The 16,910-nt window shown below is 43.2% G+C and overlaps 1 protein-coding gene across 1 annotated transcript in view; it reads right to left on the bottom strand.

The window, feature by feature from the left end:
• Window positions 1–15,810, bottom strand: part of LOC308610949 (uncharacterized protein) — a gene marked incomplete at its 5' end in the record, with an annotated part of 87,128 nt that extends 71,318 nt beyond the window's left edge. The window contains 5 exons of the mRNA XM_081259919.1: window positions 10,521–10,647; window positions 12,533–12,578; window positions 14,675–14,725; window positions 15,201–15,360; window positions 15,713–15,810. Of these exons, the coding sequence (XP_081116045.1) occupies window positions 10,521–10,647; window positions 12,533–12,578; window positions 14,675–14,725; window positions 15,201–15,360; window positions 15,713–15,810 (482 nt within the window). The remainder of the gene's footprint in view (window positions 1–10,520; window positions 10,648–12,532; window positions 12,579–14,674; window positions 14,726–15,200; window positions 15,361–15,712) is intronic.
• Between the last annotated feature and the right edge of the window lie 1,100 nt (window positions 15,811–16,910).

The following is a 16,910-nucleotide window of genomic DNA, read 5'->3' as shown; positions in this document are numbered from 1 at the left end:
GAACTGACTCATGTTATCCAATTGGCTGAGGGAGCACAACTCCCATGTTGATTCCGGTCAGACATGTTCATCAGACCTAGAGCTTTTCTCCTGATTCAAATCAAGTAGGGTATTAGTAGAGTTCCCATTTATTTCAGCCCTAGAGATAGCACATGAGCAAATAAAAAATCTTTGTGTATCAAAGCATTCTAATGAGCCCTTTCATTTTGCTGTTCATTGTGAAAAACACGCTCACTTTATCTCTGCCAATGAAGTGTTTCCACTTGACCAATGATGCCCCACGATCCCATTAGCCTCACTGAATTTAGGGAGCCCATTATGATGACATCATTTCCCTCTCATTCTTGGCCTGCAGAGAAGAGCAGCTACAGAGCATTCCAAGACTGCTAACGCTCCCCTCACCAATACGTTTCTTAAACCTCTGGCAAAGGAAGTGTCCTCTGAGCCCTCCCAGGGCACATAGGGGGTTTGGGTGAGCAGATCTTATATGATAAATCCACTCCAGTGGTCTGGCATTCCTATGCCTTTGTAAACCTTCTACAGTGGTGGTTCTCAGCTGGGGACACTTTTGGTCCCCCCTCCCAGGAAATATGTGGCAGTGTCTTGAGACTTTTATTTTATTTTTTTTTTGTGGTACGCGGGCCTCTCACTGTTGTGGCCTCTCCCGTTGTGGAGCACAAGCTCCAGACGCACAGGCTCAGTGGCCGTGGCTCACGGGCCTAGCCGCTCCACGGCATGTGGGATCTTCCCGGGCCCTGGCACGAACCCATGTCCCCTGCATCGGCAGGCGGACTCTCAACCACTGCGCCACCAGGGAAGCCCCTTGAGACTTTTTTCTTTAAGGAGCTGTGTTATGAATGAGCCCCACGTGGCTGGTGCACACGGATGTATCAAGGCACTTTTTTTTTTTTTTTTTTTTGGTACGCGGGCCTCTCACTGTTGTGGCCTCTCCCGTTGCGGAGCACAGGCTCCGGACGCGCAGGCTCAGCGGCCATGGCTCACGGGCCCAGCTGCCCCGCGGCATGTGGGGTCTTCCCGGACCGGGGCACAAACCCGTGTCCCCTGCATCGGCAGGCGGACTCTCAATCACTGCGCCACCAGGGAAGCCCTCAAGGCACTTTTTATTGTTACAACTAGGGTGGCAGGGAAGAGTATGTGCCACTGGCCCATCTTACATTGCACAGGACAGCTCCCAACAACAAAGAGCTATCCAGTTCAAAATGTCAGTCATGCCAACGTCAAGAAATTTTGCTACAACATACTTAGAAAGTCCTGGCATTTTGACTTTAGCCTACGCTAACTTTGGGTACAGGTTTCAGTCATTTGAGCAAACTGCTGAAGGCATTCCCAGGTAGCCAAGCTAACACGCTGAGTCTGGAATGGGTGTTGAATGCACTCGTATCAACAAATCCAGCCTAACCCAATATTACATTACTCCCACCTGCTTCAATACCTACAAACTCCACACACATTATTTCTCAGGTTTCTATTGATATAAGTTATAAAATTCCGTATTTTAGCAGATAGTGTCTCCTCATGGTCATCCTTTATACCCGGTGGGTACCCACCCCTTCCCTGCTCCCGTCCCCATTTCAAGGACTCTAGTCTGATTACTAGGTCTGGAAAAACGAGAGGTAGTGGAGGCAAGTCTTGAGGATCCACAGACCCCTGCAAGGAAACTACCTCAGAGTAGAGGCAGACTTCCTTCTAATAGCACAGCAGGCTCAACTAAGAGGTCACAGGTCAGAGGTCACAGGCCTCAGCTTTGTTGGAATCTGCCCATATATTTCCACCTCAAATTTCCAGGATTCTACTCCTTCCCACTGATGCCCTATGACATAAGAGAATCTACAAGGTTGTGAATCAATGTGTTGTCATTCAGCCACTGACTGAATTTGACTTTGGATCCCCTTAAAAAAATAAATAAATAAAAAGGAAGGAAAGAAAGATAGAAATGCTGATTATAACAAGTCCCCCAAAGTGTTGCTATGTAGCCAAGCTCAAAGCTAAGACAGAAAATCCCCAACGGTAAAAACAGATTTCGAGCTCAAGCTATCAACTGGGACTTGAAACTGAAGGCCCTACAAAGGCCAATGGAACTGGATACAAAGCTAAAGATTTAGTCTTTAGCATAGATGGGAGTCAAGGTTAGAGGAAGCCACGCACTGGGAGTGAGTTGTGAACTACTCAACACTAAGAGCAGCTCTTTCATTGAATGTGAAGAAAGAAACAGGTAGTCCCTAGTTGCTACCACTGTCTTTGAACCAAACTAAAGAACAAGGTCAACCAGAAGGGCAGATATGAGAATCAAAAAGGAAACCTCTCTGGAATCCTCACTGAACCAAGTCTAAGTTCTGCTCTACTTGTGGTCTTTCACTTACAGAGACAAACCTTTTGGGCTTACCACAGGGATCAACAGACTTTTTCTCTGAAGGGCCAGAAAGTAAATATTTTAGGTTTTGTGGGCCATCAGTGCTCGTCACAACCACTGAACACTGTCAGCACAATGGGAAACACTCAAAGATGGTAAATAAATGGATGGGCCAATAAAGAGCTTTTAGGTTCCAATAAAGCTTTAAAGGCAATGAGCCAGGTTGGGCTCACAGGAGGTAGTTTTCCAGCCCTTGACTTAACTCACTAAACTACAAATTACCTTGAGAGTTGGTGGTTTGATATCTACCAAACCAAACCAAACAAGAAAGCCCTAGGATTTCTGACATCTAATGCAATGCAATTTGAGGTAGCATGGACTTTACATACACATGTGAAGGTGTGGTCTAGGAAACCAATCTTGGAAACCTGCCTCTCACATTAAATACATCTTTTGCTGAGTAAAGCCCTTTAACCAAGTAAGTGTTAAACATCAGTGAAATGACCAAGAAGTAGGAAATGGTATGCAAACCTCCTCCTTAACAACTTGTTCCCATCATTCTAGGTTTCTTCCCTATGCACATTTTTCCTTAGGGAATCGTTGATAAATTTTACCTCTAAAACTTACCTATTTCCACTCTCTATCTTCAGGATTTGCCCAATCACTGTTACTTTGTAAACAATTTAAAAAAGTTTTTTGGGGGGTAAATTCCTTTTTTCCCACAGCTAATGGTTCTCTGTGTCATAGTGTCTGGAACGACCCAGCTACTTCTCCAGTCAGACCAAGCACTTGAAAGGACAAGCCGGTACCCCGAGCTATCCATCCATTCACCCAGTAAGGAAGCCTGATGAGGAGAACTAGGATGTGTACATTTCTACTGTTGGAATTAAAACAGAATATTCTGGGCTGCATGGATTTATCCTAAACTTCAAATGCATTAATTATAAATAGACCGTTACACTGACTAATATTCTGTCTCTTTGAATAACCATATACATTTTTTCTTTTTTATAACTGATTTCTAGAGGTCTATTCCTTAATTTTGGCCATATATATGTATACCTCATGATGATAGGATTTCTTACTGTGAGGGATTAATATGTTCTTAGTAATTTTTAATATTATATTTTACATTATTTTACTACCTATGTTACTATAAAAATAACAGTATTTTACTGGAAAATTGATGCTCAATGAAAAATTTAAAATATGGAAGTTAAATGTGGAAAAAATCCCTGAAAATCTTGCCACTGTTTACATAAGGGTGAATATCCCTTTACAGATGATAGGATGCATTAACACACACACATACATGTTTGATTAAGGTATGTGATGTACCTACCTAAAATACATTAAACTGTTACATGCTTCTGTCATTAAGTTTAAGCCATCATTTTAACAGACCTGTCATTACATAAGTATCTTAAAATATAAAGACATTCCTATTGAATATTTCACTTTTGCAAAATTTAGTAACATTGACATGCTACTCACCTTTTCTACTTGAATTTCCTAATTATAAGGTCCTATTCTGTGATTTCTATATCAAAGGGACGCACGTTCTATGTTTTGATATGTACTCAGCAACTTCACTTTGAAAATCAATTTTTCAATCCACCGCTAGGAAAAAGTGTGCAAGTCAGTCATTGAATAAATATGTTTGATGAAGTTACCAAATTTCAACAAATAATTTTTTTCTTTTTATCTCAGGCCAGAGAGGAGTAAGGAGATAGAGAACTTGACAAAAGTAATCTACTTCACACAGCCTCTTTTCTCTACTTAAGAAGTCCTGATGAAAGTAATGCTAAAACCCTTGGGAGACAATCACATCAAAACCTAGACGGAAATGTGGTGAATAAGAAACCAACGATCAGTTCATTTACTAAGAAATGTTTGTCCTCTGTCACTGTCATTAGTAACTCTTTCTGACACTTAAACCTCTGCCTTGACGTTCTTGAAAAAAGGGTCAACAGTATGCTTTCTGTATTGCAAGATGAACAATCCATTTTCAGTAAGTCTATACTGTCACAAAAGATAACCAAATTTGTACTGTATAAGGTTCACAGAATATTAGATAGACAAAGTCCAAGATAAGATCCAACTTGAAGCGAGGCTGGGGGGAGACAAATGGAGCTCATCATAACAGGACGATGCCACATTAATATTACAAATTGCAATACTGAGTGGTTTTCTAACACTTCAAATTTTTGTCTCCCTGAATTACTTTTAAGGCCAGATTTAGGTTAACTCCTCTGAATACAAATTTTTATGAAATTTTGGAGGGGATTGCAACATAATTTTCAAAAAGTTGTTCCTCATTCATTAACTGAACAAATATCGAGCACCTACAAAGTAGCTGACAATGTTCAGACTGTAGATTCAGAACAAACGTCGCTGCATTCGTGGAATTTACGTTGTAATGGGCATAAATTTTGGCATGTTCATCATACTTTTGTACAAGGCCTGCTAAAACTCACACTAAGGCTTCTCCCCTAATATTTAATAGAGGTCAAAGTTCAAACTTACTACACCATTTACCAGAGTTCTCTGCCGTGTGGCCTCCTGGCTACTGGGACATGTTGAGCTATGGCTGAAACACCGACTTTAATGAAACAAATGATTTTTTTTTCTTCTGAACTTGATGACTGGAAGAATTCACATGACACCTGAGTTGTTTCTGTCTCTGTTTTCATCATTCTATGGAACTTTTTTCGTGTGTGGGCTCTCTGATGGTCTTACCACTCCTATCACTTTTATAGGATTTATCAGCAGCATGGATTCTGTGATGAACTGTCAGATTGGAGCGCCAGCTGAAGCTCTTCCCACAGGTCTCACACGTGTAAGGCTTCTCCCCCGTGTGCACTCTTTGATGGGACTGTAGCTGTGAAGGCCGACTGAAGACCTTACTGCATCTGTCACATCTGTACGGCTTCTCTCCAGTGTGGACGCTTTGATGAAGCTGAAGACTTGAGGCCTGACTGAAGTGCTTCCCACACTCCCCACACTTACATGGTTTCTCTCCTGTGTGGACCCTCTGATGCATGTCGAGGTTCAGGCTCCGCTTGAAGCCCTTCCCACACTCCTCACATTTGTATGGCTTTTCTCCAGTGTGGACTTTTTGATGGGCTTGAAGGTGTGAACTCCGACCAAAGCTCTTCCCACACTCTTCACAGTTGAATGGTTTTTCTCTGCTGTGGACTCTCTCATGGGCCAGAAGATTTGAGGCCTGCCTGAAGACTTTCCCACACTCCTCACAATTATACGGTTTCTCTCCGGTGTGGATTCTGCAATGAATTTTAAGATCTGCTCTACGACTGAATCCCTTCCCACACTCTTCACATTTGTATGGTTTCTCACCGGTATGGATCAGCTGGTGGATCTGAAGTCGTGAACTCTGATTGAAGCCCTGCCCACACTCCTCACACTTGTAAGGTTTCTCTACACTGTGGGCCTTCTGATGGATTTGAAGATATGAACTCTGACTGAAGCCCTTCCCACATACCTCACATTTATAGGGCTTCTCCCCTGGGTGGACAACCAGATGAACTTGATAATGGGAGTTCCTCCTGAAGCTCTTCCCACACTCATTACATTTGTATGGTTTCTCTCCTGTATGGACTCTTTGATGTGCCTGAAGGTTTGAACTCAGAGTAAAGCCTTTACCACACACATTACATATGTATGATTTCTCTCCAGTGTGGACTCCCTGATGGGCCTCAAGACTTGAAGGCCGACTAAAGCCTTTCCCACATTCCTCACATTTGTAGGGTTTTTCTCCTGTGTGGACCCTCTGATGAATGTATAGATTTGAGGTACAAATGAAGCCCTTCCCACACTCCTCACATTTGTACGGTTTCTCTCCCGTATGGACTCTCTGATGGGACTGAAGGTGTGAATTCCGACTGAAGCTCTTATCACATGTGTCACATTTGAATGGTTTCTCCCCAGTGTGGACTCTCTGATGGTCCTGAAGGTGAGAGGCCTGACTGAAGGCCCTCCCACACTCCTCACAATTATAAGGTTTCTCTCCCGTGTGGACTTTACAATGAATAGTAAGTGCTGACCTACGACTGAAGCCTTTCCCACATTCCCCACATTTGAATGGTTTCTCTACAGTGTGGACTTTCTGAGGAGTCTGCAGCTGTGAGCTCTGACTGAACTCCTTGCCACACTCATCACACTCACTGTGTTTTCCTCCCACGTGAACTCTCTGATGAATATGAAGAACCGAGCTGTAACGGAAGCCTCTTCCACACTCACTGCACATGAGACTTCTCTTTTGAGTGTAATTGCTGGTGAAGATCAAAGGTGGAGAGATCGGTGAAGGTTTCTTTACATTCATCACACTGGTAAGGTTTTTGTCCTGTGTGAATCATAGTATTCTGATCCAGTGTTGAAACCCTCGTGCTATCTTTTCTATAATCACTGTAGCCGTAAGATTTTTGACCCTTGTGTACTCCATGAGCATCAAGGTGATGTGAAATCCAACTGATGGTGTCAACATCCTCTTTACACTGACACAGTTTATTTTTCATGGAAATTTGCTGGTGTCTATTCTGATAATTCTGGGACTCAGCCAATGAAGTTTTCCTCCAAGAATCCTGGGCTCTCAAAGTTGCAAACCTTGGATTTCCAGTACTACTGGGATCACCTGCTTTATCATTTAATATACGGTTCTCATCTTCAGAAATTTGAATAGAGTCCTGCCCCAATCTGGCAGGGGGAATCACCTTGTTTGTGGAACTGACAACTATTTATCATGGAGTCTTGGCATCTGGTTAAGTCATTTGCAATCTGTTGCCAGATTTGCCAGCAGGAAAGCTCTTCACGTGATCCTCTGTCTTGAACGGCCCTCCACTCACTTTGATTGTTTTCTTCTATATGGACAGAGAATTCAGAGATGTGGACACGTGAAAGCTTTGTTCAAAGATTCAAGATTTTACACTTAAGACACAGTATGAGACTTTAATGAACCTCAGGATGGTTCAGCTGATCTTTCGCACGACAAATGAAGTTCTCTGGTTTATATACTAACAGAAACCAAGAGATGGTCTGTTAAACTCCCAAATACTTAGCATTAATGAAACCCATTTAAAACCAAATGACTACTCTGACATACTATTTAAATCATCTTTCAAAAATTACATGTCATTCCTACCATAACACAGTATCAATAAAGACAAGCATTTTGCTGTGCTCACAGCTTTAACAGTGCCTAGCAGTTAGTCAGGGCTCAAGAAATGCATGCACAGGTGAACTCAGTTTGATTTCTAGGATTCTCTACAATTCTGAATCCCAGGTTAAGTTTGAACCAAGTCAGAGAAGCGAAACAGCTTTTACACGTCAGGTATCAGATACAGGAAAAGGACTGGAAAGTACAGTTTTGCTTAAGTTGAAAGGCTGCACCCGAGGCGGCAGCACACCAAGGGGGTTAGTGCTGAGGAGGATATGAAAGGTGCTAAAAACCGGGACTTCCCCGGTGGCACAGTGGTTAATGATCTGCCTGCCAGTGCAGGGGACACAGGTTCGAGCCCCGGTCTGGAAAGATCCCACATGCCGCAGAGCAACTGAGCCCGTGAGCCACAACTACTGAGCCCACGTGCCACAACTACTGAAGCCCGCGTTCCTAGAGACCGTGCTCTGAAACAAGAGAAGCCACTGCAATGAGAAGCCTGCGCACCACAACGAAGAGCTGCTCCCACTCACCACAACTAGAGAAAAGCCCATATGCAGCAACGAAGACCCAATGCAACCAAAAATTAATTAATTTTAAAAAAGGGTCTAAGAATCAGTGGGGTTAAAAAAAAGCATAAAGACCTATGCACTGGATCCTTCTGAGGCATTTGTGCTGCCTAATATGTTCCTCCACTCCCCCTGCCAAGCAGGAGTCAAAATGTAGAAGCTAGGGAAGAATGCTGTCTCTTTAAAAACAGCATGGAAAATTTTTGGACACAGATACATTGGTCTTTAACAAGAATGAGTTCCAAAGTGAAGAATGGGGTTTATGAGTGAGCTGGGAATAACTTCCATAGCCTGTGATAAGTATTGAGAAGAAACAGACTAGAAACTATTAAAGAATGATCAAAGCACCCAAGGTGACATTATCTAAAATGCCTTCTACAAGATACATACAAATGCACACACACACACACAAAATGTTTGTAGAGCTAACAAAGATCGATTTCTTATTAGTGAGGTGGGCTTTGGAGGAGGCAAATGGGACGCAGCGGGGCAAATCTTTTAAGGGAAAGGCTAACTCACCAGCTGCCTGTTTTCTGAGACCTGTTCTCCCCTGGTATAAGGGATAAGGAAACAGAAATTTCTTTCCTTCTATGGGAGGGCTACCTAAGAAGTAGACATAAGAATCCTCATTCAAAACAGTATTTCCTCCCCCAAATGAATTTGCTCTGCTACTAAGAGCTCAAGGAAAGTCACAGGGAAAGCATTTTACTCAGTTTGGTTATAATTACAGGTTCTATACATATTTTTTGTGCAAGTTGATGAGGGCCAACTTGTACAGAAAGGCAAACACACACATACACACATCATGGGCACCTGAGAAGTTAGAATTAGGCTAGGAATTCATTTGAAGACAAAAAAACATTTAGCAATATCCCTTATTCACTCGGATTTGTTCACCGCCTACTAGCTATTTTCATGGAAGGCTAATTTCTCTATCCATTAACTCATTCGTTTATTCAAGAAATATTTAAGAGTTCCTGTCATGTACCAAGACTATGCTAAGCACTGAGGCTAGTGAGCAATAAACATATAACAGACCAAATTCCTTCTGCACTCCTGGATTACCCTCCAGTGGAAGAAAGAGAGGCGAGAAACAGGTGAACAAAATGTACATGAGTGAAACGCTTAGAGACAAAACAAGGCAGGGCAGAGAGAGTAAGAAAGAGAGGACTGTATTTCCCATAGGGTGGTCAGAGGACAGCCACCTCCTCATCTTTAAGGTGACTGACTGAAAGAAGTAGAGGCCTAAAAGATTACAGGTGAAAGAGCATTCCAGGCAGAGAGAAGGACAAGGAAAAGGCTCTGTGGCAGAAGCATCCTTTGCAGGTCTGGAAAAGATAGGGTAAGAGGGAGGAGAGGTGGTGTATTCAGGGAGGTGGTGGAGAACGAACAGCAGCCCACAGAAGGCTCTAGAAGCCACTTTAAGTGGTTTTTATTCTAAGTAAAAGAAGCCACAAGAGAATTTTGAAACAAGAACATAACCTGACTTAAAGTTACAAAAGATCACTTTGCCACCTAAAGAACAAACTGTGGGAGGAGAAGGGTGGCAACAGGTGACCAGTACAAAGACTATGCAATAATCCTGGAAAGAGATTTCCAACTGGGACCAGGTGATGGACAGCACAGGGCTGGTGAGAAGCAAAACAGACAGACAGCTAACCACAGGAACTCACGACTGCTTGGTTCTCACCTAAATTTCTATCTGCGTTGCTGAATTCATCAACCAAAGCCTCTCTTCTCTTTCTATATGTTTTGTATCTCGTTTGAAGAATGAGAACATGCAAAGTCACAAGTTAACATGAACGGGCTAGAGCGAAAGTTTACTAGAAATTTGAGTTCCAACTGCATATTCAAGGTATTGAAAGCTGTGTTTTTCAAACTTTGTATCACGACCCACTGAAGAAACAGCATTTATTTCACAACCTAGATACACAGGTAGAAAAGTATACATTACTAAAACGAAGCTTGAATGACCTATATCTAACCAATGTCTCTTTTCATGAAATCTGTTCCCACTGGCTCTCACACCACTCATGCCATCGCCCAGAGTTTCTGCTGCAATGTGTTGTACTCTTCCTAAGAAACTCTGATATTTTCTATACTTTTTTATTTCATTAAAAAATCACACGTAGGGCTCAATAAATTGGCTTTATGATCCACTAATGGCAGGGAGGGAAATCTGAAAAAGAATACACAAGGTACAGCAAGATACTGTCGATTTACAGTTCTTTTACAGAATAATTGAAAAGGACCTGAAACACACTGTTTGGAAAGACCAGAGGCATCCTCTCGTGTCCCACAGGAATTGCAAAAGTCTGGTCCCCAAACTCAGGGAACCACCTCAAGAGGCCCAAAGCCTTGAAACACCAAGGTCACAAAGACACTCGCAGAGAAAGGCTGTCCTCACCCACTGAGACCAGGTTCCGGAAGTTTTCCACCATCACATCCTGGTACAGCTTCCTCTGGGCCGAGTCCAGCAGCCCCAGCTCCTCCTCTGTGAAGGCCACGGCCACGTCCTTGAAGGTCACCGCCTCCTACGACAAACACCACCACCTCAATCTTATACCCAGTGGCCAGTGGAAGAGGGGCAGCCCCGAGGAGACGAGGAGGATGGGAAGTTGCTCCGGCTCCTGTGAGGTGTGCAGACTTCCCAGCACCCCCTCCTTCCATCCTGCCAATGCCACACACTGACTTTCCTCAGCCTCACCGGACGTGCAGCTATGAAAGAGAAAGCTTTGTGTATTTACCTGGGGCTCTCAGACAACTCATAAGTAAACTCCCTAGAATTCTAACCCCTGGATCCTGAACTAAAAAGCTTTCACTGTTTAATTATTATTGCCAAGTGCCCCAGAAACAGTTACCAATTCAGTCCTGGCAGTATTTGATGGCACCTGCTTTCTCATTGAGGTGGGAACCAGCTGAGAAGGAGTGTTATCTGTGGAAACTAACCAAAAGGCCATGCCAGGTCTCTGAATGAAAACTCTCTCTTTCCCCGTTTCTGTCTTTCGCTTGAATGCAATACTCTGACTCCAGACCCTTGGTTTTCTGGGTGAGTCTGAGTTGGTTCCTCCTTTTTTCACAACCCCTATTCTTTATATTTAAAACAAAGATGAAACCAAGCACCTCTTTATACAATTGTTCTGAGCTGTCTATGCAGTGACAAGTGCTTTAAGTACCACTGGACTTTTTAAACTAAGGTCATGTATTACTCTGATTAGAAAAAAATAGAAGATGGAAAAAGAAACAAACCAGTAAATAAAATACACAAAGGGTCTGACTCAAGCATGGGGAAGACTGAATCTAACTCTGGTCGTGAGAAAACTTCTAACCATACATTATTTTTTCTGCGTGAAGCAGCAGTTTGATCCTGCTGTGCTCTGCCGTATTTGGATATTCTACCAAAAAACATCCAAGGCACCACATGGAAAACATACCTCTTAAATTCTGAATACCTAAACCTACTATGTTAAGGGCAAAAAGGGGCAATATTCTTCAGAACAGATATTTTGAGAACAAGGTTAAATCAGGAACACTGTCACTGTAGTGCTCCGAAAACAGGAGAAGTCTTTCAACTCAATGTCTGTGAATAAAGAATAGTTTAAAAAATAGGTGCAGGGCTTCCCTGGTGGCGCAGTGGTCGAGAGTCCGCCTGCCGATGCAGGGGACACGGGTTCGTGCCCCGGTCCGGGAAGATCCCACATGCCGCAGAGCAGCTGGGCCCGTGAGCCGTGGCCGCTGAGCCTGCGCGTCCGGAGCCTGTGCCCCGCAACGGGAGAGGCCACAACAGTGAGAGGCCCGCATACCGGGGAAAAAAAAAAAAAAAAGGTGCCTAAGTTTGCAGGAACATGATAAAGCAATTAAAAGTGAATGTTAGCTAGTATTAAATGAAAAAAACAATTTAAAACTGTATCTATGTTATAAATACAAATACGCATCCATGAATACATATGATGAAGAGATTACAGAAATATAAAAGCAGCTAATTTGTAAGCAGGTAAGCAGTAGACTGGAAGATGTCCTTCATTTCCCTTAATTTTTCTTTTACTTGTAAAATAAAAAAATGATGAAATAAAACAAAAATTAAAACCGAAACCAATTAAATTTAACAGGAATTTTAAAAAAAGCACACATGGCACACTCAGGTCCTCATATGCTTAGACTCTCCTTGAAAGAGAAAACCCATATGGAACTATACCCAATATTTCGTAATAACCTATAAGGGAAAAGAATCTGAAAATATATGTATATATATGTATAACTGAATCACTTTGCTGTACACCTGAAATTAATACATTGTAAATCAACTATACTCCAATCAAAAAAAAAAAAAAAGAAAAAGAAAAAAAAAGAGGAAAACCTGTGTCCAACCTGAGTACAAAAATGGCGTTTTTAACAGCAAGAAAGGCAAGCTCTACTCACCTGGAATGTGCTCATTTTCTCTCTCCTTCTGGGGCAGTGCAGAGTCCTAGCAAGACAGACAGGGAAAGAAGAAGTCAAACTGGAAACTGGTTTAAAGAAAAAGAAGTCACTAACCCACGTGGTGCTCATTGTGAATTACCAAGGCTCCCAGTCCTCGGGGTGGCTACAGCTGATTATGCTTGATGAGCAGAGCCCCACGCAGATACCAGATGCCCCCGTGAACCCCCTCAGTGGCTGTGTGAGGAATGACCTGCCCATTCATACACAGTGGCCCCCTCACAGTGTGCCTGCAGCTTCCACAGGGGTCATTCTTATTCTGGGTATGGTGTAAACAGAGACCATGTAAGTCAGAGTAGGTTTTGGAGTCAATAGGCATGGGCTCTGATCAGGCTACGCCATTCACTAGCAGTGTCACCCTGGGCAAATTATGCACATCCCTTCGCCTCAGTTCTGTCCTCTGCCAGTAGGGGAGAACACGGGCATCCACCTCGTGAGATCGTCATAAGGTAGGAAGCTCTGAGAACACCACTGTCAGGGTTTCTTATTTCTTAGCAACTGCGGTAAAGCAGATGATATTTTAGTTAGAAATTATCCTTAGAGATGTGATTTCTACCAACAGAAGACTGTCAGACATGTGGAGGTCATACGTTGTTGCCCTGTTATGTGAGAGTCTTTAGACTTCTGAAAATCTCTGCTTGTCTTCCTAAAGATTTTGTGACTGCAACAATAATATTTAAATTGACATGGACAACTTTTTACAAAAGGTATAAAAATACGTTAAGTTTCTTTTTAGACAGGAAGTACCCTTTTGACAATTATGCACAGAGGTAAAGAGAACTAATAAAAGCCAGGATTCTGCAACAACAATAAAAAATAGTTTGACAGTCCATACCTAATTCAAATGAAAAAAGACAGGAATCTGAATTGTAATTATATCATCATAAATATAGGAAAGTTTAAGAAATAAATGGGAGACTTCCCTGGTGGTGCAGTGGATAAGACTCCACATTCCCAATGCAGGGGGCCCGGGTTCGATCTAGTACAAAAGATGGCAATGATTCCACTCCCCAAAGCTTGGGAGAGAGACATCTTCACAACTTCTAACGACCTCCATTTTGACTCTACACTTGCTAGCTGTCTTCTGCTCAACTCAGGATTCTGAAAGGGGCCCTGACAGTTGACAATAATTAGTGGGGGAATAAAATCATTGGACTAAGTAGGGCTTTGGTGAATCCAGCTCAGTTTTATCTGTGACATCCAGCAGGGTCAATTTCCTCGGCCTCAGTTTCCAGAAAAGACCCTCTCTTGAGCTTCTCGAATTTTCACGTGCATGTGAATTACTGCGGGATCTTGTTGGAATGCAGCCTCCTGGGCCCCCTACGCAGAAATTATAAATCAGAAGGTCTCGAATGGGGCTCAAGGCTGGGCATTTCTATCCAAGTGATGCCAGTGCCGCTGGTTTGTGGACCACAATTTGAGTAGCACTGCAGTGTAACATCAGTCCCACAAAAAACAGCCTCCACTACACAGAAACATACACAAAGAGTAACCAGACAAAAAGGCACTAAAACATTAACAACTGCTATCTTTACATCCTAAAGTTATAGATAATTAAAATTTTTCTTTATGTATATATCTGCATTTTTCCATAATGATTATGCTGCTTCTATGATATACATATTATTTGAAATAAAATAAATGACCCAGTTGAGAAAACTATCTTAAAAACTCATAAAATAGCCTAAACCTTGCTCTCAAGGTCCCCACAATTAAGTCCCAACCTACTTTCATGATATGATTCTAGCCAGTACCCTATGCTCAAAGAGAATATACCAAAGGGATTAGCAAACTCAGCTGCTGGACTCAAACTGCCTGGGTCCCAACCCCAGCTCTGCCTCCTACCATCGGGGTGAGGATGGGCCAACAGGGTTGTGTTCCCTGCCCCCAGCTCCTCAGCCTTAAAGTAGAGAAAACAGCAGTACCAATTCACAGAGCCACTGCCTGATGGAAATGTGGTCATGTGCATAAAGCTTTTAGAATGGAAATTAGTGACCAAGGCTCAGTTATCATCGTTACCCATGTCCCATACGTTCTACAATTTATAGGAATATCTTAAGTAGAAGAATGCCAAGTCCTACTCACGTGGGGCTCTGTTGCCTCTTCCTCCGTGCAGTGCTTTTTGAGAAGCCAGGGCTGGGGAAGGAAAGGAGACTGTGAAATACCAGGGCTGTTGTTTCCATCCCCACTAATTCATACCGCACCCCCTTCCGCCCCCGTACCAGCTAGAAGTCCTCTCCTTCCAAAACAGGCCAGGAGTCCAGGACAATTCAGCTTCCTGGGCTCACAGAATCCCGCTGCGAAATGGGTGCCTCCCGAATTAGCGTAGTATTAATACCAACAACGTATCAGGCAGTTGTAGACCTTTTACTTGTGCTATCTCGTTTCTTCTCACAACACTATGTTAACAAGGCATTCCTTTCTCCCCCCTTTTACCGAACAGCAACGGAGGCACAGAGGAGTTAAGCAACTCACCCAGTGTGACGCCGTATGAAGCGGTAGGGCTAGCTCATAGGTGGGGGACGGGGTCAGGTTAGGGGTGAAGAAAACCGGGGAGACCCTCAAACCCCAGGAGGCACGACCTGAGCCCACCCCATCCCGGGTACGTTACCAAACGCAAAGAAGCTCCGCCCGCGGGACGTACATCACCACTCCAGGCCCTCAAACCTCCGCTTTTAGCCGCCCCTCCTCTTTCTCCCCAAATGAAAGGTCTGCAAACGTTGGCCCCAGGCGCATGTCGGGGAAGCTTGAATGGGTCGTGAAGAGCGGACCTGAAACACCGCCATCACGCAAAACATGGCTGCTACGTGTCCTCCTGGGGCGGAAGTGCCTGCGACTAACCCGGAACTCCTGGACCACATTTCCCAGAATTCCGCGGGTAAACCTTTACAGCGAGGCGTTACTGTAGCTGCAGTATATGGGACTACACGAGTTTACGAGCTCTGGACTACATGTCCCAGAATGCAAGGGTGGGTGCGGGGGTGTCTACCGGCACCAGCTCTGGACTACATGTTTTCACTCTGGTTTTCACTTTCCGGAATCCCTGAGAAGGTCTCGGGCAGTCTTGCCGTTCTACTGTGTAGGCTTCAGAAGAGTGTAGATTCTGTTCATTGAAAGGCGTACAAACTCAGTAGAATTTTGGACGTCTTCAAGAGGCTAAGCGACATAAAAGCATTACCAGCCACGAAGGCTTCCTGGTAAACCCCAAAGAGTTTCACCATTGGAATAAGGGGAGAAGGAAACTGGGCTTTCTTTGGCAGGGACTGAAGCCAAACGCCAAAACACCTCATTCCCTGAGATTGTGTAAAGGTGAACGTGTTTTGTTAGCATCTTACAACCCGTGCAGAAGCAAGGGAAAATCCTTTCTAGAGACAGACATCAACATCCTAGGTCTCAAGTTATTTCTGTAATTATAAAATCTGTGACATTGCTATTTGACCAAGTGAACTTTAAGGGGAAGGAAAAAGCATTACTTGACATACGGAGGGACACTTCACAGTCATAAAAGTTTCCAATTATCAGAAACTAATAACTTCAGCTGATACTTTATAAAGCAAAAATTGACAGAACCATGAAGAGAAACATTCAAATTCATAATTGGATCTGGAGATTTGAACACATACATAGAGGGAAATGTTGAGCCTTAAAAGCATATATTAAAGTAGAAAGGGGGGCTTCCCTGGTGGCGCAGTGGTTGAGAGTCCGCCTGCCGATGCAGGGGACACGGGTTCGTGCCCTGGTCCGGGAAGATCCCACATGCCGCAGAGCGGCTGGGCCCGTGAGCCATGGCCGCTGAGCCTGCGCGTCCGGAGCCTGTGCTCCGCAACGGGAGAGGCCACAACAGTGAGAGGCCCGCGTACAGCAAGGAAAACAAAAACAAAACAAAACAAAAAAAAACAAAGTAGAAAGGAAGTTGAAAATTGATTCAGAAAACATCCATTTCAGGAAGTTAATAAATGAATAATAAAACTGAAGAAGGCAGATGGAAAAATATAAGATCAGATTAATGAAATACAAAATAAAGTAGATCCCACACACACCCACAAAACAGAAATTAAAGAAAAAAACAAAACAAACAAAAAAAGATCATCCATAGTATAAACAAAGATTTTTTCAAAAATTTGTTCCAAATTCTTTCAGGAAAATATCCTCCAAGAACTATTCCTGACTTAAGCCAACATAGCACACAGGATTTCTTTCCACTACAAGTAAAGTGAAATCTTGGATATAGCATGATGAAATACGGTAACATGATTAAGTTTTATTTATTCACCTCCTGTTCCCTGTGGCACCCTCCACTCCCTTCTCTACCCCGTAAGCT

Source organism: Mesoplodon bidens (genome assembly GCF_964165515.1).
Source record: "Mesoplodon bidens genome assembly, contig: HAP1_SCAFFOLD_277, whole genome shotgun sequence".
In the NCBI taxonomy this organism is placed as follows: domain Eukaryota; kingdom Metazoa; phylum Chordata; class Mammalia; order Artiodactyla; family Ziphiidae; genus Mesoplodon; species Mesoplodon bidens.
This window is presented reverse-complemented; position numbering and strand designations above follow the sequence as displayed.